The sequence below is a fragment of the Aotus nancymaae genome, unplaced genomic scaffold (genome assembly GCF_030222135.1).
Source record: "Aotus nancymaae isolate 86718 unplaced genomic scaffold, 86718_ANA_hifiasm-v0.15.2.pri h1tg000043l, whole genome shotgun sequence".
NCBI classification, from domain to species: Eukaryota; Metazoa; Chordata; class Mammalia; order Primates; family Aotidae; genus Aotus; species Aotus nancymaae.
Genome location: NW_026988457.1, coordinates 13,994,692 through 14,020,783, shown reverse-complemented (window position 1 = coordinate 14,020,783; position 26,092 = coordinate 13,994,692). Strand labels below are relative to the sequence as shown.

General features: G+C 37.1%; 1 protein-coding gene across 1 annotated transcript in view; it reads left to right on the top strand.

Moving 5' to 3' along the window:
- VWA8 (von Willebrand factor A domain containing 8) overlaps positions 1 to 26,092 on the top strand; it is a 421,567-nt gene that overhangs the window by 83,655 nt on the left and 311,820 nt on the right. The window contains exons 10-12 of the mRNA XM_012476777.2: positions 3,681 to 3,812; positions 6,076 to 6,210; positions 6,301 to 6,378. Of these exons, the coding sequence (XP_012332200.2) occupies positions 3,681 to 3,812; positions 6,076 to 6,210; positions 6,301 to 6,378 (345 nt within the window). The remainder of the gene's footprint in view (positions 1 to 3,680; positions 3,813 to 6,075; positions 6,211 to 6,300; positions 6,379 to 26,092) is intronic.

Sequence of the window (26,092 nt, the reverse complement as noted above, 5' to 3'; positions counted from 1 at the left end):
CGTAAAGGATTTTATTTCTCCTTCACTTACGCAGCTTAGTTTGACTGGATATGAGATTCTGAGTTGAAAGTTCTTTTCTTTAAGGATGTTGAATATTGGCCCCCACTCTCTTCTGGCTTGTAGAGTTTCTGCTGAGAGATCTGCTGTGAGTCTGACTGGCTTCCCTCTGTGGGTGACCTGACCTTTCTCTCTGGCTGCCCTTAGCATTTTTTCCTCATTTCAATCCTGGTGAATCTGATGATTATGTGCCTTGGGGTTGCTTCTTGAGGAATATCTTTGTGGAGTTCTCTGTATTTCTTGAATTTGAATGTTGGACTGCCTTGCTAGGCTTGGGAAGTTCTCCTGGAGAATATCCTGGAGTGTGTTTTCCAGCTTGGATTCATTCTCCCCATCATATTCAGGTACACCAATAAAGCATAGAATAGGTTTTTTCACATAATCCCATATTTCTTGGAGGCTTTGTTCATTTCTTTTCACTTTTTTCTCTTGTCTTGCCTTCTCTTGTTATTTCATTAAGTTTATCTTCAATCTCTGATATCCTTTCTTCTGCTTGATCGATTCAGCTATTAAAACTTGTGTTTGCTTCACATAGTTCTTGTGCTGTGTTTTTCAACTCCATCAAGTCATTTATGTTCTTCTCTAAGCTGGTTATTCTAGTTAGCATGTCGTCTAACCTTTTTTCAAGGTTTTTGGTTTCTTTGCATTGAGTTAGAACATGTTACTTTAGCTCAGAAAAGTTTGTTATTATCCACCTTCTGAAGCCTGTTTCTGTCAATTCATTGCACTCCTTCATGGTCATGTTGTGTTCCCATGTTGTTGAGGAGTTGTGATCCCTTGAAGGAGAAGAGGTGTTATGGTCTTTGCTGGTTTCATCTTTTTTGTGCTGTTTTTTTCCTATCTTTGTGGATTTACCTGGCTGTGGTCTCAGGGAACTGCTTGATGAGGTTGCTTGTCTGCCTGTCGAGGCGCTACTGGGTTTCTAGGGACTCCTTCAGGTTCTAGGGAAGCTTCCTATGTCTTTTTTGTTTACACTGGGGGTTTAGGCCCACCTCTTCCGCTGACCTGGTGGCACTGCTGGGTAGTCAAGAACGCAGTCCCGTTGCTGTGTAGGCTTCCTGTGTTTTTTGTTAAGAAATGTAGCCCAGTCCCACCCCTCTAATGGTGGGTTGTGCCCTTCCTCCACTGGCCTGGATCATTCAGGTTCAGCTCAGACTGTGGCACTGGCTGTACAATCCACTAGTCAGAGCTCCAGCCCTCTGGGGTTTGTAGGGGAGGGTAGGGACCCGCCCAGCTGCACCCAGCTCTCTCCCCCTTTCAGCTTCATGTCTGTCTGGTCATGGGGTAAGGGCCCACCCAGCTGCTCCCGCATATAGCTCCCTCTCTCTCTGGGCAGGGGGAGGGGGCGATAGCCTGGTCTGCAGGCTCTCCCGGCCACCTTTTGGGCTTATGCATCTGTTTAGGTCTGTGCGCCAATCCGGGACACTGTCCTGAATTATTATTCAACTCCATGCCTGTAATTCCTGGCACTTGACTGGCAAAGATCCCCTGTTCTGTGTATTGCTGAGGCTTTGGGGGATGCGATGTATGTGGACCGGAATGCCAGAGGGGGAGCCTCCGACTCGCCGGTCAGATGCACTTTCTGGGTGAAGCAGCACCCCTCCCTGCCTTCATCTGCCCTGGGTGGGCTTTGCTCACTGTCTGACCAGACTGGTTGAAATGCACCTGGTACCTCAGTTGGAGCTAGGAGATCTCTGGATTTCTGCGTTTCTCTCCCTGGGTGTTGTGCACCAGAGTTGTGTCTATTTGGCCATCTTGGAGAGTCCCTCTAATTTTTTTTTTTTTTTTTTTGAGACAGAGTCTCACTCTGTCACCAAGGCTGGAGTGCAGGGGCACATCTTGGCTCACTGCAACCTCTTCTTCCCAGGTTCAAGCAATTCTCCTGCCTCAGCCTTCTGAGCAGCTGGGACTACAGGCGTGCACAACCATGCCCAGCTAATTTTTGTATTTTTAGTAGAGATGGAGTTTCACCATGTTGGCCAGGCTGGTCTCGAACTCCTGACCTCAAATGATTTGCCCACCTCTGCCTTCTGAAGTGCTGGGATTACAGGCATGAGCCACTGTGCCCAGCCATTGTTTCTAAATTCTAATGAATTTAATTACTTGGGTAGGCCTTACTTTTTCCTATTGAGTCCTTCTTAAAATACAGTGGAACTTTTATTTTCATGAAATTAAGATGTCAATAATTGTTATTTGTCTACAACATGGAAGCAATTCTTGTCCAGTTATGTGACACTAGGGGGATTTGCATATATAAATTGTATGACATATAGAAATTTTTAATGGTAGTACAAATACACAGTTTTTTTTGGGTTTGGGGAAAGGAATTAGTGATTGTCGTGAGTACTTATGACATCAAAATGAGGACTTGAACTGGGCTGTTATGTTTAGAATGTTGAGGTTGAACATGATGTCCTTCCTTCCAAATCTGTTTTCTGGAGTTCTTTCATTCTGCTGAATACGTGATGATCTATTCTTTCACTGAGTTTCAACTCTTTCGCTATAGTAATAATGTTCCAAAACTAGTGTAGGACTTTTGGGGGTAACTTCTGACTATTTAATAGTAAAAATAAATTCAGTTTTTTTATATTAAACATGTGGCTATAAGTAGGGCATAGAACTTAATTATCAATTTATTCTCATCTTTCACATACTTATCTGTATTCTTTGTACACAGTTTTGATGTAACTAGCTGGAATGTGGTGGTATAGTCAATGTTAGAACATTGACAGTTGGGCCACATCAAGAATCAATAGTCCTAGCCTTTTTTTCTTTCTTTTTTTTTTTTGAGATGGAGTTTTTGCTTTATTGCCCATGCTGTAGTGCAGTGGCGTGGTCTCGGCTCACTGCAACCTCCGCCTCTAGTCTCAAGGGATTCTCATGCCTCAGCCTCCTGAGTAGCTAGGACTACAGCTGTGTGCCACCATGCCTGGCTAATTTTTGTATTTTTAGTAGACAGGATTTCACTGTGTTGACCAGGCTTGTCGCGAAATCCTGACCTCAGGTGATCCACCTGCCTTGGCCTTCCAAAGTGCTGGGATTACAGGCATGAGTCACTGTGCCTGGTGGTTCTAGCCTTTTAAATCCAGGTTGACAAATATTGAGACCCCTACAGTGTAGAAGGCACTGTACCATATACTGTGGAAAACTGTTATAGTAATTTTAATTAGTTAAGCTATTTACATAGCATACAGCAGAATGATGTCCAAGAAATTCTGTTTTCATGAATTTCAGATAACACGTTAGCTTTGATTGATTTCAAGAATAAACTGATAGGGCCTTGTTTTATTTCAGCATGTTTCGAAGGGTCTCATTATCTCTTTCTAGGAAGTTGATTATGAAGAAATGTAAGCTATGAACTTCAACCAGGTCAGGAATTCAGCAATTCCATTTCTTGTCATTTAGTAAATTTTAGGGACTATTTTATATCATCTTTAATAATTGGTATAAGTAGAAGGGTATTAGTATGAATAAAAAAAAGTTCTCATTAAGTTTTTTTAACCTCTACTTTTATATAATAATATAAAATGGATTTCAGTTGTAATTAAGGTGTAATCTTTCGGATAGCCAATGTTAATGCTAAAATGAAAAGTAAATTACATGATTTTCTTGTAATTTTACAGCGCTTTGAACTTCAAGATTCAGGAAGCTCTCTACTTCCTAAAGAAATTGTAAGAGTAGAGAAGATGACAGAAAACCATGTGTCCCAAGCTTCCGTGACCATCCGGATTGCAGATAAAGAGGTGACCATTAAGGTAATAAATCAGGTTTATTCTTTCTAAGATGTACCTTGTTCTGCCTGTTTCTATGACCTAAATTGGGTTTATGATCCCTTATAAGTCTTTCTTGATAATACTACTTCTGTCTGTATCCATATGTCTATGTCTCCAGAGTCATGTGTGCTTACAAACTGGAAAAGTTCAGGAGAAACTTAGGGAAAGCCTTTCATCAAAAATCCAAAGTTGACCTCTGGGAAAATCAAGTCAAGGGTTGATTAATAACAGCATTTTTACCATGAGTCCTTGGTAAGAAATAGTGTTTTGAAACATATTTTACCTGATAGAGAGCCCTGTTTTAAAGTAAAATCTTTCTTAGCTATGTGAAACAGTTTAAAGAGGAACTGCTCTGGTTGAATGGTTTTTAGAAGAGGGAAATGATATTTGGCCATAGAGCTCCATCTGCATGTACACGTTATGTATATATATCAGCTCTAGCTATATATATCTATATGGATACATATGCACACATTTTATGGAGTCTCACTCTATTGCCCAGGCTTGTTTTGAATTCCTGAGCTCAAACAATACTGCCTCAGCTCCTGAGAAGCTGGGACTACAGGTGCATGCCATTGTGCCCAGCTCATGATAAACTTTTTTGTTTTAATGTTTGATATTATTAATATTAATTCATGTTACTGTACTTATTCATTCAACTGAATATTGATTATGTCTACCTTGGGCTAGATTCACATTATGATTTTACTGTATACTAGTCACTGTATTTGTCTCTTTGCATATATTATGCAATTTAAATCCCCCAAGATCCATGAAGGTAAGTTTTATTATCTCCATTTTATAGAGTAGAAAACTGCGATGTCAAGAGGTTAATTGATTCACCCAGAGTCACCAGCTAGGAGATGGCACAGCTGGGATTTCTAGACAGGGACACTTCCCACTATACTCTCTGTTTTATTCAGGTGAATGGCTCATCTAGCTGATAGTTTAGGATAGAGGCAGATGAGTTAAGACTGCATTAGAATGACTGGGGATATGGAGAAGGAAGTAATACTGGGATTCAGGAGATGGAATAGGGAAAGCTTCAGAGAGAAGGTGAAGCTTGAGCTAACCCTGGAAGAATAACATAAGATTTTTCTAGTGGCTCAGGAGTGGACAGGACATTTTTGGCAGTTTAAACAATATGTTCAGAAGCATGAGCTATGAGCAAGACTTCATTATTTGCTTCCCTTTGGTAACGGCTTTTTAACCTCATTGCCTCCAGTCTCTTCCAGTCAGCTTTCCATGATAAATTCCAGGATAAATTCTTAAATGCAAATCTGATCTTATCGCTTCCAAACTTGCAATTCTTTGGTTCATGTGGTATATAATATGATTCAGCCCAGAGTCCTCAGCAGAGCATGTTCCTTGGGAACTAATAGGGAAGAATAAAAAATAAAAGGAGAAGTAGGTGTAAAAGATGGGAAGAGAGAATTTGTGAACAGATGCCTCTGAGTGGTAAATTAAGACAAACCTGAAAAGGATTTGTGGACTTTAAGAAATCAGAAGGTCATTGGTGACTTTAGAGATTTCAATGAACTAACTTTTAAATTCTGTGTTTACAACTAGAATTTGGGGAAAAAATTTATTTTCCAGTAGTGACATCTTTATAATAAGTTATAAACAGCATTAAGATGATGTGATTTTTTTGAATATGTCGGACAGCATGTCCTTTAATTTTAGGGAAATAATTGATTTGGAAGTTTTCTAATAATGATCATCAGATCTATGAAATGAAAAAATAGTTGCTGCTGTACTGAAATATCAAAAACAGTAAAGAATTAAATTGAGCAAGCTATTAGTTGGGGACTTTTAAGTGGCAGTTATATGCTTTAAGTTACTGATATTTTGAGAAAAACTTATGCATGTTTTACATATATACATATATATCTGTGTGTGTGTATACATATGTGTATATATATATGTATGTATATATTTTTTAAGATGGAGTGTCACTCTGTTGACCAGGCTAGAATGCAGTGGCATGATCTCAGCTCACTGCAATCTCTGCCTCCTGGGTTCAAGCTATTCTCCTACCTCAGCCCCTCTAGTAGTTGGGTACGCACCACCATTCCCAGCTAATTTTTTTCTATTTTAGTAGAGACATGGTTTCACCATGTTTGCCGGACTGGTCTGGAACTACTGACCTCAAGTGATCCGCCCACCTTGGCCTCCCAAAGTGTTGGGATTGCAAGCGTGAGCCACCGTGTCTGGCCATGTTATATTGACCTCTCTTTAATTATAGGTGCCAGCCGGGACCAGGCCGTTAAGTCAACCTTGTCCATCGGACCGTTTCATACAGACTTTGAGCCATAAGCAGCTACAGGCTGAAATGATGCAGTCTCACATGGTTAAGGATATATGTTTAATTGGAGGAAAGGTAAGAATGACAGTCTCACTGCAGACTTTTAGTTTCCTAGCTTTTGGTTATTTTGACTTACCCCTTGAATAATTGTGTTTCCATTTGTAGGGTTGTGGAAAAACAGTGATCGCTAAGAACTTTGCTGATACCTTAGGATACAACATAGAACCTATTATGCTCTATCAGGTACAGTGTTCATTTTTAGCAGCACTTGGACTATAAGCATATATGCTTAGCCTATAAGCAGAATTTATAGATACCTTCTTGTTATGACCTTTTTATTATGTAGGTAAAGAACCGAAACAGTGATCAAATTATTCAAATTAAGGTGCAATTATAATTATTTGGAGCTTTTGAAAGTACATTCTAGGATATCTGACGTGTACAACATACCAGGGGCTGTTTTTCAAGAGATATTTATTTTCCAGAAGCCTGGTAGGGTAAGGAGAAAGGAGGAGTGAAAAGAGGTTGATTAATAGTTATAAAAATACAGTACAAAAATCACTAGCATTTTTGTACACCAGTATCATCTAAATTGAAAGCCAAATCAAGAGCACAGCCCCATTTACAACAGCCACAGAAAGAATAAAATGCTGTTTTGGTTACTGTGGCTTTGTTTGACGTCAGGTAGCGTGATGCCTCAGGTTTTGTTGTTTTTGCTAACGATTGCATAGCGAGTCAGGCTGTTTTTTGAGTCTACATGAATTTTAAAATAGTTTTTTCTAATTCTGTGAAAACTGGTGTTGGTAGTTTCATAGGAATAGCATTGAATCTGTAAATCGCTTTGAGCATAATGGCCATTTTAACAACTATAATTCTCAGGAGCACAGAATGTTTTTTCATTTGTTTGTGTAATCTCTGATTTCTTTCAGCAGTGTTTTATAATTTTTGTTGTAGAGAAAAGCTCTTTTAATTGCTTAGGTAGTTGTATTCCTAGGTATTTTATTCTTTCTGTGACTGTTGTAAATGGGGTTATGTTCTTGATTTGGCTTTCAGTTTGGATGTTATTGGTGTATAGAAATGCTACTGATTTTTGTACATTGACTTTGTATCCTGAAACTTTAGTCACTTAACACATTTAGCAGCCTTTTGGTGGAGTCTGTGGGGATTTTTAGGTATAGAAACATATCATCTGTGAAGAGAGATAGCTTGATTTCCCCTTTTCCTATTTTTATTTCTTTGTCTTTCCTGATTGCTTTGGCTAGGACTTCTAGTTCTATGCTGAGTAGGAATGGTGAAAGTGGACATCCTTATCTTATTCCAGTTGTTAAGAAGAATGCTTCCAGCGTTTTTCTGTTCAGTATGATGTTGGCTGTGGTCCTTACCCATGTTCTAATCGAGCTTTTATTATTTTTTTAATTGACTTTTTGTTGTTGGGTTGTAGAAGTCTTTTAATGTATTCTGAGTGTAGAATTCATTCTCCACATATATGATTTTCAAACATTTAAATTCATTTTGTGAGTTTTCTTTTTACCATTTTAATAATAAGATTTTATACATCTTTTGTTGTACAAAAATTTTTAATTTTGGTAAAGTCTGATTTATCATTTTTCTTTTGTTGCCTGTGTTGGTGTTATAATTAAGAATTTATTGTAACATCCAATGTCATGAATTTTCCCCTATGTTTTCCTCCAAGAATTTTACAGTTTTAGGTCTTACTTTTAGGTATCTGATTCTTTCTGAATTAATTTTTGTATATAATGTAAGATAAGGGTTAAGCTTCGATTTTTTGCACGTGAATATCCAGTTTTTTCAGCACCAATGTTGAAAAGACTCTACTTTCCCCATTGGATCGCCTTAGCGCTCTTATTAAGAATCATTTGACCATATTTGCAAGGATTTACTTCTGGTCTCTCTGTTCTATTCCATTGGCCCATATGTCTGTCCTTATGCAAGCATCACATTGATTGTGGTAGTTTTATAGTAAATTTTGGAATCAGAAAGTATACAACTTCCAAATTTGTTCTTCCTTTCCAGGATTATTTTCAGCATTTGGAGTCCCTTGAGATTCCATATGAATTTTAGGATGGGTTTTTCTATTACTTTGAAAAAAAAAGCCATTGAGATTTTGATAGAGATTGTATTTAATCTGTAGATCACTCTGAGTAGTACTGTCATCTTAGTAAGCGTAAATCCTCCAATCCATGAACATGAATGTTTTTTCATTTATTTATGTTTTCTTTAATTCCTTTCAGCAATGTTTTACAGTTTTCAACGTACAAGTCTTTTGTCTCTACAAAATTTTGGTGGGTTTTTTGAATAGATTATTTTGGTGGGTTTACATGTTGTGTATAATATGGTGATAAGTGAAAACTACAGCTGGTGTGCATATAGAATGAATTTTTCTGTCTTTTTTAAACAATACACCATGGAATACTATACAGACATAAAAAATGATGACTTTGTGTCCTTTGTAGGGACATGGATGAATCTGGAAACCATAATTCTCAGCAAACTGACACAAGAACAGAAAATCACACACCACATGTTCTCACTCATAGGCCGATGTTGAACAATGAGAACACATGGACACAGGGAGGGGAGCATCACACACTGGGGTCTGTTGTCAGCGGGGGGGCAAGGGAGGGACAGCAGGGGGGTGGGGAGGTTGGGGAGGGATAACATGGGGAGAAATGCCAGATGTAGGTGGCAGGGAGATAGAGACAGCAAACCACATTGCCATGTGTGTTACCTATGCAACAATTCTGCATGATCTGCATATGTACCCCAGAACCTAAAGTACAATAAAACAAAAAAACAAAAAAAATAATGATCACATCTGAGACATTTTTATCCTGCTAATTTTTAAATCTATATGTCAGTAATTGGCTGCTTATGATAGCTTATTAGTTATAGCAAAAGAGTCTCTTTTTATTCTTTGAATGACTTTGGAAGTAAATGCGATACTATTCACTTACATTTTAGGACAAGTTTTGTGTTTTAAGTTTTTTTTTTTGTTCTACTTTTTAATTGTTTCTGACACTAAATATATTCTTATTTAAAATGTTCTTTTATTCTGAAAAACAGCATTTAAACCAGTTAGTTGTTGTGACCTTAGATCATAGACAATTTTGCTAGTTGCTCTTATTTCACATGATTCTATTGAGATTCCTTTCCTGCTGCTTTAAGGTATTTTATGGCTATTGATTGAATTGGCCAGAGTTTGGAAGGAAGTGGAACTACATGTTACCAGTAGCTTTTGGGCTACAAGTAGAAGAATCTATTGCAAATGTATACATGAGAATTCTCTTTGAAATTAATTTTTTTCTTTTTTCTGGGTAATTTAATTCATTCAGAGCACCAAGGTACTATTTAGGATTTTGAATTGCTTGAAAATAGTTTTGAAAACAAAAGAGAAAATATCCCATCTTTGTATAAAACTATGGTGGATTCATATCTCTATTTTGTATAGTTTTCATTGTCATATTTCAAGACAGACAGATAAAGGTAGGTAGGTAAGAAAGGAGGTAAAGGTAATTAAAGTAATTAATTGATTAAGGGACTTAAAAGATTTAAATATTTACTAAGGATCTCTGTAATCTTTAAAGTTGAACTCTATGAAGGAGCGTATGATCCAAGTTTATGAAACTGTAAAGGATATGAGTTAAAGTGAAGACATTGAGACTAGTAGAGATACCCTGAGTCTTGAAACAGAAACATATAGGTAACAGAAAATAAATTTCCACCTTTTATAGCAGGTGGCATGTTTTAGAACCCACAGAAAAGAAATTTTGCAATGAGTTTTTATAAATTGATTCTGGGGCTACTGGATTTTTTAAGGGAAATAAGGATATTTGTGAGGATATATCTATTTCTAACTAAATTTATGAACGATATCATGAAGGACACCCTGCCTTCCTCCATAATCACTTCTCTTGGTGCCTTTGTCAGAGATCAAAAGATAGATGGTAGGCTCAGTATGCTTGTTCATATGTTCATACCCTTCCATAGCTCACAGCAGAAATGATCTGAGTGTGCACTTTATCATCTCACCAACCCGTTCACCATCAACCTTCTGATTTCCAGTGAAAATGCTTTTCTACCAACAATAGGGGATGCCCCCCTCCAGAATCATTAATATATTTTGCAAAACAAGTTAATGTTTATTCTAAATATCTTAGATTTCACTTGGAGGTCATAGCATAGTTTACCTTTTTCATGTGCCATTGCTTTGAAATCATATGGAGAAAATCTTGAAGAAAAAATATTTCTTTCCTTTTTGATTCCACCTTCATTTGCTATTAGTGTTATTTATATAATTATATATAGTATGAATATTTTCTTCACATTAAAACAAAAAGTCTCATTCTAATGAAAACTGGAAATTTATGTGTCATCAGTTTTTCCAAACAGTACTGTTTCTGTATCAGGTTTTTGTAGTCAGTTTTATACTGTATGTTTGAGCTATGAAATTTATGTTCACTTCATGCTGCTGTCCTTTAAAAGATGAACCAAACAAAAGAGTATGTGTATATCTAATAATTCAGATCTCATAGCTACACTGAAAGGCCTCCCAAAGTATCCTGCCATTGAGGATGCTATCTTGATATGTAAAAGAATTAGTTTAGGAGTCTGAGAACAGATTTTCTCATATATTTTTAGAGAGTGACAATAAACTCACCAAAACATTATTTTATTTTATTTTTTTTTGTTTTATTTTCTGTTCAGTTTGTTAATGGACGGATGAATAAGGGTAGGAAGATGCTACCGTTAAAGTTGATGGCAGACCTTTCTATTTCTCGATACTCTTTGGAGTACAAACTCAGTGTCTTCTAGTTTCTGTCACAGAATAAGGTCATTTAGTCATGTCTTATTAATCCACTCTCTGAAAAATACAGATGATAATTGAAAGGCACATAGGTTTTCCATAAAAATATTTACCCATCCTTTGTACATATCCTGTCAACCTTTTAGATGTCCAACAAGGATTGGGTAAATGGTAGAGATAAGCAAATTAAGCACATATGCTGAAAACTCCTTTTCTTTTCCCATTCTGCTTTTTAGCTCTTTAATCTTTAGAGAAAATGTTTAGAGAAAAGAGGTTTCTGGCAGTATATACTTTATAAAGGGATAGAGAGATATAATAACTAACATGTTTTAGAGGTGACTTTGTTTCTTTCACTATATAGCTTCTTTCCATGTAAATAATCAGTTGCTTTTTATTATAGAAACCAAGCCCCTGAGATCAAATATAAGACTTCTCTGTGGGACACACAAATTAATAAAGAATGAATTTGGTTTATATAATAATATAGTGCACATTGATGAAAAAGTTCCAGAGGTTTGATGCAACATAGAGAATTTAGTGGGAACAAGTAGATCCACCATCTGTTTTCCTAGAAGATGTGGAGACTTCCCTGTTATTTGTACATGTATAAAGCTACACTTAATCTGTGGTTTTTGCCTTGTTTTTAGACTTGATTATTTTTAGAACTTCATTTCATATGAATTAAAAGGAAAACAGAGCTTTAACACAGATTTGAGGCAGTACATAAAGTAAGTTTTATAATAGGTTATAAAAGTCATAAATCATTTGGCTCAAGTGTTAGGTCAGATTCTTCTAACTGATTATTCTTTTTTTAAGTGTTGAAGCCAGTGATTTCATAGTGTTGAAGAAATACAAGTTACTCTTTTCTTCACAACCAGATAAGGGCATATTTCCAGATTTCTTTCTACATCATCATAAATACACTAGATCTGAGATCTTTTCCTTCTGATCAAGTACTAGTTAGATTAAACACCAAGTCGAATTTAATCTAAAATTTAAGTGCACATAAGTTTATGGGACTTTTAGTGAAAACAATCATGGTCTAAAGGATATTGAAATCTTAGGATCATCATTGACTCCTTAGCTAAGTTTTTCTTTCTATAGCTAAACTCAGAAACTCAGACCAAATCCTTTCCCCACTCTTCCATCTAATCTACAATCTCCACTTCTTGTTTATCCAAATATAGTTGAAATATCTTTACTTCTTTTATTTTATCTCCTCTGTTTTTATTGCTCTCTTTCTTGGATTCATTGCTGTGCTCCTTGTCTTTGCCTTGACTTTGTGCTTTTCTCTCATGAAGATTTCAAGACATTTGCATTCATTTAAGTGTTTTTACTGAACCTTGGACCTTGGAGGCTGACTTTTTTTTTTTGAGGCTGACTTTTTAAAGGTTTTTGCTCTGTCCCTCAGACTGGAGTACAGTGGCGCGATCATAGCTCACTGCAGCTTCAAACTTCTGTTCTTAAGTCGTCCTACACCTCAGCCTCCTGAAACTCTGGGATTACAAGTGTGAAGCACCCTACCCAGCCAGAGCTGATTTTTACATGATCCTGTAGCTCATCTTGTTTTCTTGCTTTTTGATTTTGCTACAAACTGTCATCCTTCCTGTCTTCTTAGTATTTTTTTTTCACAAAAAATAGCTCTTACAATGCTACCTATCTAAGAATTTACTTCAACGCCTTCAGATTTCTTTTATTATAAAATCTATCTTTCAAGAACCATGTATATTGTTGATCACATCAGAACTTTAAAATGGTTGACTCTAGCAATCCTTTTCAAATCCCAGGCTTACCAAGGCTTCTGTTTCATATCTTATCTAGTTTCTGTCTCTCTCTTTTTTGAGATGGAGTCTCGCTCTGTTGCCCAGGTTGGAGTGCAATGGTGTGATCATGGTTCACAGCAACCTCTGCCTCCCGGGTACAAGTAATTCTCCTCCCTCAGCCTCCTGAGTAGCTGGGATTATAGGTGTGCGCCACCACACCTGGCTAATTTTTGTATTTTTACTATTGACAGAGTTTCGCCATATCGGTCAGGCTGGTCTCGAACTCCTGACCTCAGGTGATCATTCCTCCTCAGTCTCCCAGCATGCTGGGATTACAGGCATGAGCCACTGAGCCTGTCCCAGTTTCTCTTTAATAGTGATACTGCTTTGTCTCCTGCCGCTTTTATGTAGAATATTTTAAATTTAAAATACCTTCCAACCTATCAGACTATAAAATTAAGTGCCTGTATTAGTCAGGATTTCCTAGAGAAACAGAACGTGTAGAGATGTATGGTAAGAAATTGGTGTATGAAATTATGGAGACTGAGAACTCTCATGATCTGCCATCTGCAAGCTGGAGAGCCAGGAAAGAGGTGATGTGGTGGTATAGTTCTAAAAGGAACCTGAAGGGCTGAGAACTAAGAGAGCCAATGGTTTAAGTTCCAGTCTGAGAAAGGAAGGCTAATATCCCAGCTCAATAACGGGTAGAGAAAGCAAATTCTCTCTTTCTCCTTTTTGTTCTATTCAGGCCTCCAACTGATTAGATAAAACCCACCCATATTGGGGAAGGCCGTCTGATTTACTCAATCTACCAGTTCAACTGCCAATCTCATCCAGAAATACCTTCACAAACACCCCAAGAATACTATTTAACCAAATATCTGAGCATCCCATAGCCCAGTCAAATTGACACATAAAATTAATCATCACAGTGCCTAAAGAGTTAGCAGAATAAAATTTCTAATTGAAGTGAAATTTTCAAGAAATATGATTTCAAATTTCTTACCTATATAGCAAAAGCATGCTATAAGAGGATTATAAGTATTTGCAATATTATTTGCCATAATTTAATACATTATTGAAATTACAATGAATTTTAGTATCACTCATACTTGTAAAATGATAAATATTTTATCTTGTATGGAATATTTACTTTAGTAAGTTTCATCAAGGTACTAATAAGCAGGTGACAATTGCTCATACAGGGAATTTTACAAATTAAATTGTAAAACTACAACCCTTGTCTTAGTAAGTTACTTTATAAGTGTACTTTATTGAAAAAAATATAGTATGGACACTTCTTTGCAATACATTGCCATTACTGGAAAATGTAACTCGAATTTATACCCAACTAATTGTAAGTCACCCTTATAACTGTTGCAGATGCATATGCATATTAACACTTAACAGTTTTTCATTTTTAAAAAATAAATAATGAAATAAGTAAAACTAGTATATAATGAAGAAATCTTACTTAGGCAACTAGCTTAATTTCTTCCTTTATCACATTTAAAAAATCTTCTTGCAGCACTTATACTTTATTTTTATGTAAAAATGCCAGAAACTTTGTTATCCATGTATTCCAGCTTCAGAAGAGAATTGAAAGCCATTTGATAATGTCTAATTGATAATGTCTGTCTAATGTATACTTCAAGTCTCAAACACGCAGGAGTATATAGATAAGCGGTTTTGCAGGTTGTGGCTAATCACTTAAGTAAAAGACCTGTCTCTTATTAGTCTAACAAGAAAAAATTTCCAACAAATGTATGATTTAGATGATATATTTGTTGGGAATTGGGAGATGCAATTATAATGGGAAGGTTTTGTGGAAATTTCTTTTTCTTTTTTTTTCTTTTAGAGACAGGGCCTGGCTTTGTCACCCAGGCTGGAGTGCAATGGCACAGTCTCAGGTCACTGCAACCCTCACCTCCCAGGCTCAAACCATCCTCCCACCTCAGCCTCCCAAGTAGCTAGGACTACAGGTGCACGCCTACAGGTGCACGCCTACAGGCTCACGCCTGTAATCCCAACATTTTGGGAGGCCGAGGAGGGATGATTGCTTGAGCTCAGGAGTTTGAGACCATCCTGGGCAACAGGACAAAACCCCATCTCTACCAAAAATACAATAAAAAAATAGCCAGCCATGCATAGTTGTGTGCACCTGTAGTCCTAGCTACTTGGGAGGCTGAGGTGGGAGGATGGTTTGAGCCTGGGAGGTGAGGGTTGCAGTGACCTGAGACTGTGCCATTGCACTCCAGCCTGGGTGACAAACACGTGGCCTAGGGGAAAAAAAAATCTATGGCTATTACTGAGAACTGAATAATCTTTCCATTTAGAAACTTAATTCAAGATATATTTGAAAAACAACTCATTTCTATTGCCCAAATAGTTTGAATAGAGGGTCTGTGCATATTCAGTTATTATCTTTCTATTCTTCTTATGAGCAATTAAGTTTTTTTGTTTTGACACAAAGTCTCGCTCTGTCACCCAGGCTGGAGTGCAGTGGTGCAATCTCAGCTCACTGCAGTGTCTGTCTCGAAGATTTAAACAATTCTCATAACTTGACCACCTGAGTAGCTGGGATTACAGGTGTGTGCTACCATGCCTGGCTAATTTTTGTATTTTTAGTAGAGATGGGGTTTTACCATGTTGGGCGGACTGTTCTTGAACTCCTGGCCTCAAGTGGTCTGCCTACCTTCGTCTTCCAGTGTGCTGAGATGATAGGCATGAGTCACCACGCCCGGCCAACAATTAAGATTTTTTAATGAGAACAAAACAAATTGGTAATATTACCATATATCAGGGTTGACAAACTTTTTCTGTAAAGTGCCAGAAATATTTTTAGGCTTTGTGGATCATGCAGTCTTTGTGAAAACTTCTCAACTCTGCTATTATAGTAGAAAAGCAGACATAGGCAATACATCAGTGTATGAGTGTAGCTGTGTTCCATCTTACCACATGTTTTATGGCGTTTTTAAAGTCACATTTACTGAAGTATAATTCATACATAGGAAAATTCAGTCCATTTTGACAAACACATTTGGTAGTAGGGCCACTACCACAATTGAGATATAGGGCATTTCCATCACCTTGAAAAATTCTCTTATTCCCTTGTGTAGTCCACCCAAACCCAGCCCCTGGCAGCTGCTGTTTTATATCCCCATTAGTTCTGCCTTTCCAGAATGTCATATTAATGGAATTATACGCTATGTGCCTTTTGCATCTGGTTTCTTTCACTTACATAATACATTGGAGAGTCATCTATGTTGTTGCATGTATCAGTGGTTAGTTCCTTTTAATTGCTGAGTACCTTATCACATTTTTATTTGTGTTTTTTCAGTATTTCTGTTTCTTCTACAGTAGCTTTATTTATTTCTTCTTCTTATTATTAATATATATGTATTTTTAAACCCATGGTGGGCCGATGGGTGGGTACCTTGCTGCTGCCAGCAGCCAAGCCAAGGGCTACAGTAGCTTTATTTCTGATGCTCAGCTCTTCTCACTGACTTTGTCAACACTAGCTTTCTAAGCTTTCCAGCTTGGGATCTGCCCAATCCATCCTTATAATACTGATTTTTGTTCCTTCTAATTTTTCCCCTACTTTAAATTTTTTAATCATACCTCACAGTTTGCAAGATAATATTCAAATTATGCTGTTTAGCATACCGTGCGCTTTATCTGGCCCCTCTTAAGACCTCAACTGTGCAACTAACATTTACCTTTTAACTCCAACCTTAAGGGATGACTTGCAGTTTCCCCAACATGACTTCCTGCCTACCACTTCCATGCTTTCTTGCACTGTTCATGCTGCCTGAACCACCCCGAGAGCCTGTGGGCCAATTTACTAACTTTTAAAACTTATCTTCACTGCCTACTCTGAATTTCTGCAAATCTTGAATTTAATTTATTTGTATTATCTTTGTTTCAGCATCACTTAATGGCCTTTTTCATGGCACTTATTATTCTGAACTATAATAACTACCATATTCCATTAATTCCAAGATGCACTCAATTGTAAGATGTACCACTAAGAAAGAAAAAGTACTTCAAATTAAATTATGATGTAAAACTTTATCACTTAGCATTTTCATATTTTTCTTAATGAAAGAACTCTTCTAGACTTAATTTAGATTATATACCTCTTGTGCATGCAGAAAAAGAATATAAAAAAATAAATAGGGAAATATATAGTAAAAATAAATATAAACTTATACATAAATATAAAAATATAAATATAATATTTTGATGTATTTTGAAAATTTATCATGATAGTCTGACTCTTCTAAAGCACTTTATGATTCAGTTGTGGATGTTCATGTTGTTTCAGTATATTCTTTGTGTGTTCCTTTGGTTGGTCAGGAATAGAATGCTCTTCTATTGTTTTCAGGATTGTCTTCCAAGCTACTAACAGCAATTCTGCTGGTTTTGTTACTGGTGTTTTTAAAATTTTAGCCAAAGATGTTGACAGAAATGTTTTTAGGCAACAACTAGAATTCATATTCTTTTCCCAAATGGAAAAGAGTAATTTGTTGACTAAAACATGGATGGATTACAATTGTTCCTTTAAGCCATGAGCAAACATACATACAAACAAAAAAGCAAAAGCAAGTGCACATATGTGTACACAATGGTAACAAACTCTTCAGCAGCTGTTGTGAGATTCTGTCAATTGAAGCTGCACCCTGATTTCAGAGATATTAATATATAAAACATGTATATTTTGAAATTGATGAGACAGCAGTTTGTCTCTCCCATCATTTGTAAGCTTCTTGAAAGCAGGGACAACACACTTTTTAACTCTATTTCCTTCATGGATACGTAATAGATGTCTAGTTAAAAAAATGAAATAGAATAGAAAAACAGAAAAACCACAGAAAAGATGAATGTAACTAAGAGTTGATTTTTTTGAAAAGATAAAATTGGCATACTTTTAGCTAGACTAAGAAAGTAAGAGAAGAGACAAGATTATAAACAAAAGAACAAACATCACAACTGATAGCACAGAAATACAAGGATCATGAAACTACTGTACACCAACAAACTGAATAACTTAGAAGAAATTGAAAAATTCCTAGAAATATATAACCTGCCAAGACTGAATCATGAAGAAATGAAAAGATGTAAACAATAATGAGTCAGGAGATTGAATTGGTAATCAAAAATCTGCCACCAGAGAAAATCCCATTATGTGATGGCTTAACCTGTGAATTCAACCAAACATTTAGAGAAGAACTAACGCCAAACCTTTTCAAACTCTTTCAAAAAATTGAAAAGGAGGAAACGCTTTCAGACTCATTTTATGAAGCCATTATTACCCTGACACCAAAGCCAGACAATCACACTAAAAGAAAATTACAGACCAATATCCCTTGTGACCACAGATACAAAACATAATAAAGGCCATATATGACAAAGCCACAGCTAACATTATGCTCAATGGTAAAAAGCTGAAAGCTTTTCCTCTAAGATCAGGAACAAGTCAAGGATACCTACTCTCACCACTCTATTCAATGTACTATCGAAAGTCCTAGCTAAAGCAATTAGGCAAGAAAAGGAAATAAAATGTACCCAAATCAGAAAAGATGGAGAAAATATTTTTCTGTTTCCAAATGACATGATCTTATATATAGAAAACACTAAAGATACCACCCAAAGCAATCTACAGATTCAATGCAATCAATCTCTGCCAAAATTCCAGTGACATTTTTCACAGAAATAAAAAAAAATGCTAAAATTCATGTGGAACCACAAAATATCTCAAATAGCCAAAGCAATCTTGAGAAACAACATTGGAGGCAGCACACTATCTGGTTTCAAAATATTCTACAAAGGAATAGTAATCAAAATAACATGATAGTGGCTTTAAAAACAAATGTATGGACCAATGGAACCAGAATAGAGAGCTGAGAAGTAAGATACTATATATGGCCAATTAATTTTCAACAAAGGAGCCTAGAACACAACAGAGGGGAAAGATAGTCTTTTCAATAAATGGTACTGAGAAAATTGTATATCCACATACAGAACAATATTAGACCTTTATCTCATGCCATATACAAAAATCAACTAAGAATGGATTAAATACACAAATGTAAGACTGAAACTATAAAACTACTAGAGGAAAAGATGGGGAAAAGCTTCCAGATATTCGTCTGGATAACAATATTTTGGAGATGCTACCAAAAGCATAGGCAGCCAAAGCAAAAATAGGTAAATGAGACTGTACCAAACTTAAAAAGCTTCTGCACAGCAAAGGAAACAATCAACAGAGTAGAGTCACTCTGCAAAAGGGGAGAAAATATTTGCAAACATATCTGACCAGGGGTTAATTTCTAAACCGTATAAGGAACTCAACTTAGAAGCAATAAAACAACACAATTTTAAAGTGGGCAAAGAGCCTGCATAGACATTTCTCAGGCATTTTACAATATACCTGTTGGACATACAAATGGCCAACAGATATATATATATATAAAAAGTGGTCAACATCACTAATCATTAGAGAAATGCAAATTACAACTGCAATTAAATATTGCTTTATACCTGTTAGAGTGACTAATATTGAAAAGATAAAACGTAACAAATGTTGGTGAGCATAGGGAGAAGAAAGGCTTGTACACTCTTGAGGGGAATGTAAATTAGTACACACATTATAGAAAATAGTATGGAGGGTCCTCACAAATTAAAAACAGAACTACTAAATGATGCAGCAGTCCCACTTCTGGGATAGATACAGAGGAAATAAAGTCAGTATCTTGAAGCAATATCTATGCTCCTGTGTTCATTGTGGCATTTTCATAATAGCCAAGATAGGTAATTAACATGTGTTCATCAACAAATGAATTAAGAAAATAGTAGTATATACAGAATGAAATATTATTCAGCCTTTAAACAGAAGGAAATCCTGTCTCTATTAATCTGTTTTCACACTACTGATAAAGCTATACCTGAGACTGGGAAGAAAAGGATTTATTTGGACTTATATTTCCACATGGCTGGGGAGACCTCAGAATCATGGTGGGAGGCAAAAGGCACTTCTTACATCACTGCAGCAAGAGGAAATGAGGAAGAGGTGAAAGCGGAAACCCCTGGTAAACCCATCAGATCTCGTGAAACTTAGTTACTATCATGAGAATAGTACAAGAAAGACCAGCCTCCATGATTTAATTACTTCCCCCTGTGTCTCTCTTACAACACATAGGAATTCTGGGAGACACAATTAAAGTTGAGATTTGAATGGGGACACAGCCAAACCATATCACTGTCATTTGCAACAATGTGAATAAACCTGGAGGACATTATTGCTAAGTGAAATAAGCCAGCCACTGAAAAGCAAATACTATATTATCTCACTTATATGTGAAATCTAAAAAATCAAACTCATAGAATCAGAGAGTAGAGTGATGGTTGTCAGGGACTGGGGAATGGGAAAAATGAGAAAGTGTTTGTTAAAGGGTACAAAGTCAGACAGAATGAGTAAGTTCTCAAGATCTAATGTACAGCATAATGACTATAGTATACCATATTGTATACTTAAAAATTGCTAAGACAGTAGACCTGAAATGTTTTTACCACAAAAAATATATAACTATGGTTTCTATCTCTTTGTTGAGCTTTTCACTTTGTTTATATATTGTTTTCCTGATACCACTTAGTAGTCTGTGTTCTCTTTAACTCACTGTTTCTTTAAGACCATCATTTTGAATACTTCGCCAGGTAGTTCATAGGTCTCCATTCATTTACTGTCAGTTTCTGGTGCTTTATTTTATTCTTCTGGTGGTTTTGGTTCCCTGATTGTTAGTGATCCTCATGGGCTTGCATTGGTGTCTGTGCATGTGAAGAAGTGGACATCCAGTCTTTATAGACTGGCCTTGATAGGGAAAGCTTTTTACTAGCCACCCCAGCCAGACATTCTGGGCAAATCATCTGGTGGGGTCTTTCATTTGGCTTGCTCCTGGAGTCCTTAGGTGGATTGGCCTGGTGCCTGACTCTGCAGGCAAGTGGGCCTATCCACTAAGTCTCTGAGGGTAGCTCTGAACCCTGAGTTCATGGAGAACAGCCTGAACTTGGGTCGATGGGACCTAACATGGTGCTGTGGCAGGCCTCGAGGCTGAGTCTTCAGAGTCCAGCATGGCACTGGGGTGGTCCTGGAACCAGGATACATGGGTATGAGCTGGGTTCTGGTCCCTGAGTTTAGGGGGATGCCTGATACCAGGGCCTGCTGGGCTGGGCCTGGTGCCTGGGTCTACAGGGAACTACATTAAAGTATGCACTTGGCTCCTTATTTAATTAGGAGTGTACTTTTTTAGTAATAGACAACATCTTTTGTTTTAACAAACTTAATTATGAGGTATTTGTTAGATTTATAAAAACACACTAGGAGCCCTTTGGGCATGTATATAAAAATAAACATTGCAGCAAAAGCCAAATCCATTAGTCCAAGAAAGAAAACAAAAGTAAAATGACCAAGAAATCCCACCAAATAAGGAACTCCAGTCTGAAAGGTATTTATTTTACTATTCTTGATGGTCCATGAAGTTGAAGAGGGAAGAAACTTCAAATCTGGGAACTCTGCATGGAATAAGTCCAGACATAGGGACATTATATAATGAAGTCATAATCCTGTTGGTAGCAACACATTGTTGTGCTTAATCATCTCCATTAAGCAGCACTTCTGTTTTAAATGTACTTTACAGTAATTTTGATTAGGAGTCTTAGGGAAATCTTTTAAAGGTCTTTGGGGTTTTAAAGTCATTGAAGACCACTGCAAATGTGTGGAATTTGCCAAAGGTTAGTGACGTTAGTGATGAAGTTACATATCTTATAGATATGTCTACATATCCTTATGATCCATCCTTGTGGGAAATATATTGAAAAAGAAAATAATGAAGGGTATAACTTTGATTTGATTTTAAAATTTACAAATATTTGCAAGTAGAATATATTTTGTGTACATATTTTTTTCCTGGAAATGAAAAGTAAATATATGCTTTTCAGTTTTATGACCTACTTGCCTTTTATGGTTCCTAGTTTTGTATTCTTCCGCTGTTAAAAAAAAACCCAGTCATTCAGTATCCACATCACTTTCTGAATGCATAGAACTTTATTGCTGATTTGCAAGCCAGTCTTACAGTTAGAAACAAGGCTGTTTGAAGTGAAAGCCATTTTGCAGAACCATAGAGATAGAGCCAAAAATAACAAAGAAGGGAAAGGCAGTCTTTAACAGAACGCAACTCATGCCTCCAGGAATGTGGAGTTGAAGTATCTTGGGATTTGACTTAGTAGAAACTGCTAAAATCCTGATTTTACACTCTGTTGACTGCTGTTAAAAGGTTAACAACTTAAAGAGGGGCCTTAGCCAGTCCAGCTCCTCTGATGCTTCATGGTTATTTCTAATAGCTCCCTTAAACTCTTCCAGATTTAGGTAGCTGCAGGCAGGCAGTCTCTGCAGGAGAGGAATGATAGTCATTATACCATCTCATAGGGTTGGTTGCCGTGTGTATTAGTCTATTCTCACACTGCTATGAAGAAATGCCTGAGACTCGGTAATTAATAAAGGAAAAAGCTTTAATTGACTCACAGATCTTCATTGATGGGGAGGCCTCAGGAAACTTGCAATCATGACAGAAAGCAAAGTAGAAGCAGGCACCTTCTTCACAGGGCAACAGGAGGGAGTGAGTACAAGCAGGGGAAATACCAGATGCTTATAAAACTATCACATTTCATGAGAACTCACTCACTATCACAAGAACAACATGGGGGAAACCATCCCATGATCCAGTCACCTCCACCTGGTTCCCCATGACACATGGGGATTATGGGGATTATAATTTGAGGTGAGAGTTCAAACCATATCACCCTGAGAGTTCAACCAGCACATTTCTTTAATCTTAGCAAGCCTTTTTCTTTGTTGCTTCAGGTAAGAGACTCTACATTTCTTCTTAATAATTTTCCCTGAATCCATTAAATTCTTTTCTGTTTCCCATGGTGAACAAATGTTTGGCTTCCTGCTGCACAGTGTCTCCCATGGAGTAGCAATTCAGAAAAGGCAGCTTTGGTTTTGTGAGGAAGATGCTGAAAGGGATACATTGTCAATCCAGAGAGTTATGAAGTACTGGGAACATGGCACATTTCTTAGCCTTCTCCCCATAACCTTCACCCCTTATAACCAATTTTCAATATTCCATCATTTGCTTTTTGCAGGATCTACTGTAACCATGGACATTTGCAAAAATTCTAACCCACCATCCTTGGGCCCCTTATTGAGCCTTTGGTGGAAAATGCATTTGGCAAATGGAGTTCTACTTTATGGAGTTTTTAAGAACACATCAGTTTTGTCATTTAAACATTTGTAGATCTGTTAGAATATGTTACATTCCATAATCTGTTCACTAAAGTGGTAGAGTGATCTTTTAAGAATGTAATCCAGATCTTTTCATTTTCCTGCTTAGAATCTGTCAATGGCTTCCCATCAAACTTAAAATAAAAACACTTTACCCTGGCTTATGAGTCTTCCGTTAACCAGGTTACCCATTAGAAACACTCAAGGATCTTGGAAAAACTTTCAATGTCTAGGCTTTACCACTAGAGAGTCTAAAGTAATTGGTGGGAGGTGGAACCTAGACTTCAGTATTTTTCTTTATTTTATTGCATTTTAGGTTTTGGGGTACATGTGAAGAACATGCAAGAAATTGTGGCATAGGTACACACATGGCAGTGTGATTTGCTGCCTTCCTCCCCGTCACCTATATCTGGCATTTCTCCCCATGCTATCTCTCCCCAATGCCCCACCCCCCACTGTCCCTCCCCTGTTTCCCCCCAACAGACCCCAGTGTGTGGTGCTCCCTCCCTGTGTCCATGTGTTCTCGTTGTTCAGCACCTGCCTATGAGTAAGAACATGCGGTGTTTGATTTTCTGTTCTTGTGTCAGTTTGCTGAGAATGATGGTTTCCAGGTTCATCCATATCTCTACAAAGGACACGAACTCATCGTTTTTTATGGCTGCATAGTATTCCATGGTGTATATGTGCCACATTTTCCCTGTCCAGTCTATAATCAGTGGGCCTTTGGGTTTGTTCCAAGTCTTTGCTATTGTAAACAGTGCTGCAATGAACATTTGTTTTCATGTGCCCTTATAATAGAAAAATTTATAATCCTTTGGATATATACCCAGTAATGGGATTGCTGGGTCAAATAGAATTTCTATTTCTACGTCCTTGAGGAATCACCACACTGTCTTTCACAATGGTTGAACTAATTTACACTCCCACCAACAGTGTAAAAGTGTTCCTATTTCTCCACATTCTCCCCAGCGTCTGTTGTCTCCAGATTTTTTAATGATCGCCATTCTAACTGGCATGAAATGGTATCTCAATGTGGTTTTGATTTGCATTTCTCTAATGACCAGTGATGATGAGCATTTTTTCATATGTTTGTTGGCCTCATATATGTCTTCTTTTGTAAAGTGTCTGTTCATATCCTTCACCCACTTTTGAATGGGCTTGTTTTTTTCTTGTAAATCTGTTTTAGTTCTTTGTAGATTCTGAATATCAGCCCTTTGTCAGATGGGTAGGCTGCAAAAATTTTTTCCCATTCTGTTGGTTGCTGATTCACTCTAATGAATGTTTCTTTTGCTGTGCAGAAGCTGTGGAGTTTGATTAGGTCCCATTTGTCTATTTTGGCTTTTGTTGCCAATGCTTTTGGTGTTTTGGTCATGAAGTCCTTGCCTATGCCTATGTCCTGAATAGTTTTGCCTAGATTTCTTCTAGGGCTTTTATGGTGCTAGGTCTTATGTTTAAGTCTTTAATCCATCTGGAGTCAATTTTAGTGTAAGGTGTCAGGAAGGGGTCCAGTTTCTGCTTTCTGCACATGGCTAGCCAGTTTTCCCATCACCATTTATTAAACAGGGAATCCTTTCCCCATTGCTTGTTTTTGTCAGGTTTGTCAAAGATCAGATGGTTGTAGATATGTTGTGTTGTCTCCGAGGCCTCTGTTCTGTTCCATTGGTCTATGTCTCTGTTTTGGTACCAGTACCATGCTGTTTTGATTACTGTAGCCTTGTAGTATATTTCGAAGTCTGGTAGTGTGATGCCTCCAGCTTTGTCCTTTTTGCTTAGAATTGACTTGGCTATGCGGGCTCTCTTTTGGTTCCATATGAAGTTTAAGGTGGTTTTTTCCAGTTCTGTGAAGAAGCTCATTGGTAGCTTGATAGGGATAGCATTGAATCTGTAAATTACTTTGGGCAGTATGGCCATTTTCATGATATTGATTCTTCCTAACCATAAGCATGGAATGTTTTTCCATCTGTTTGTGTCCTCTCTTATTTCATTGAGCAGTGGTTTGTAGTTCTCCTTGAACAGGTCCTTTACATTCTTTGTTAGTTGCATTCCTAGGTATTTTATTTTCTTTGTAGCAATTGCAAATGGCAGTTCATTCTTGATTTGGCTCCCTTTAAGTCTATTATTGGTGTATAGGAATGCTTGTGATTTTGTACATTGATTTTGTATCCCGAGACTTTGCTGAAGTTGCTTATCAGTTTCAGGAGATTTTGGGCTGAGACAATGGGGTCTCCTAGATATACAATCATGTCGTCTGCAAATAGAGACAATTTGACTTCCTCCTTTCCTAACTGGATACCTTTTATTTCTTTTTCTTACTTGATTGCTCTGGCTAGAACTTTTAATACTATATTGAATAGGAGTGGTGAGAGAGGGCATCCTTGTCTAGTGCCAGATTTCAAAGGGAATGCTTCCAGTTTTTGCCCATTCAGTATGATATTGGCTGTTGGTTTGTTGTAAATAGCTTTTATTATTTTGAGATATGTTCCATCAATACCTAGTTTATAGAGGATTTTTTAGCATAAAGGCTGTTGAATTTTGTCAAAGGCCTTCTCTGCATCTATTGAGATAATCATGTGGTTTTTGTCTTTGGTTCTGTTTATGTGGTGAATTACGTTTATAGACTTGCATATGTTGAACCAGCCTTGCATCCCCCGGATGAAGCCTACTTGATCATGGTGGATAAGCTTTTTGATGTGCTGTTGCACTCGGTTTGCCAGTATTTTATTGAAGATTTTTGCATCTATGTTCATCATGGATATTGGCCAGAAGTTTGCTTTTCTTTTTGAGTCTCTGCCAGGTTTTGACATCAGGATGATGTTGGTCTCCTAAAATGATTTGGGAAGGATTCCCTCTTTTTGGATTGTTTGGAATAGTTTCATAAGGAATGGTACCAGCTCCTCTTTGTATGTCTGGTAGAATTTGGCTGTGAACCCATCTGGACCTGCGATTTTTTTGGCTGGTAGGCTATTAATCGCTGCCTCAACTTCAGCCCTAGTATTTTTCAATTATAACCAGCAGCCAGAGTTGAGA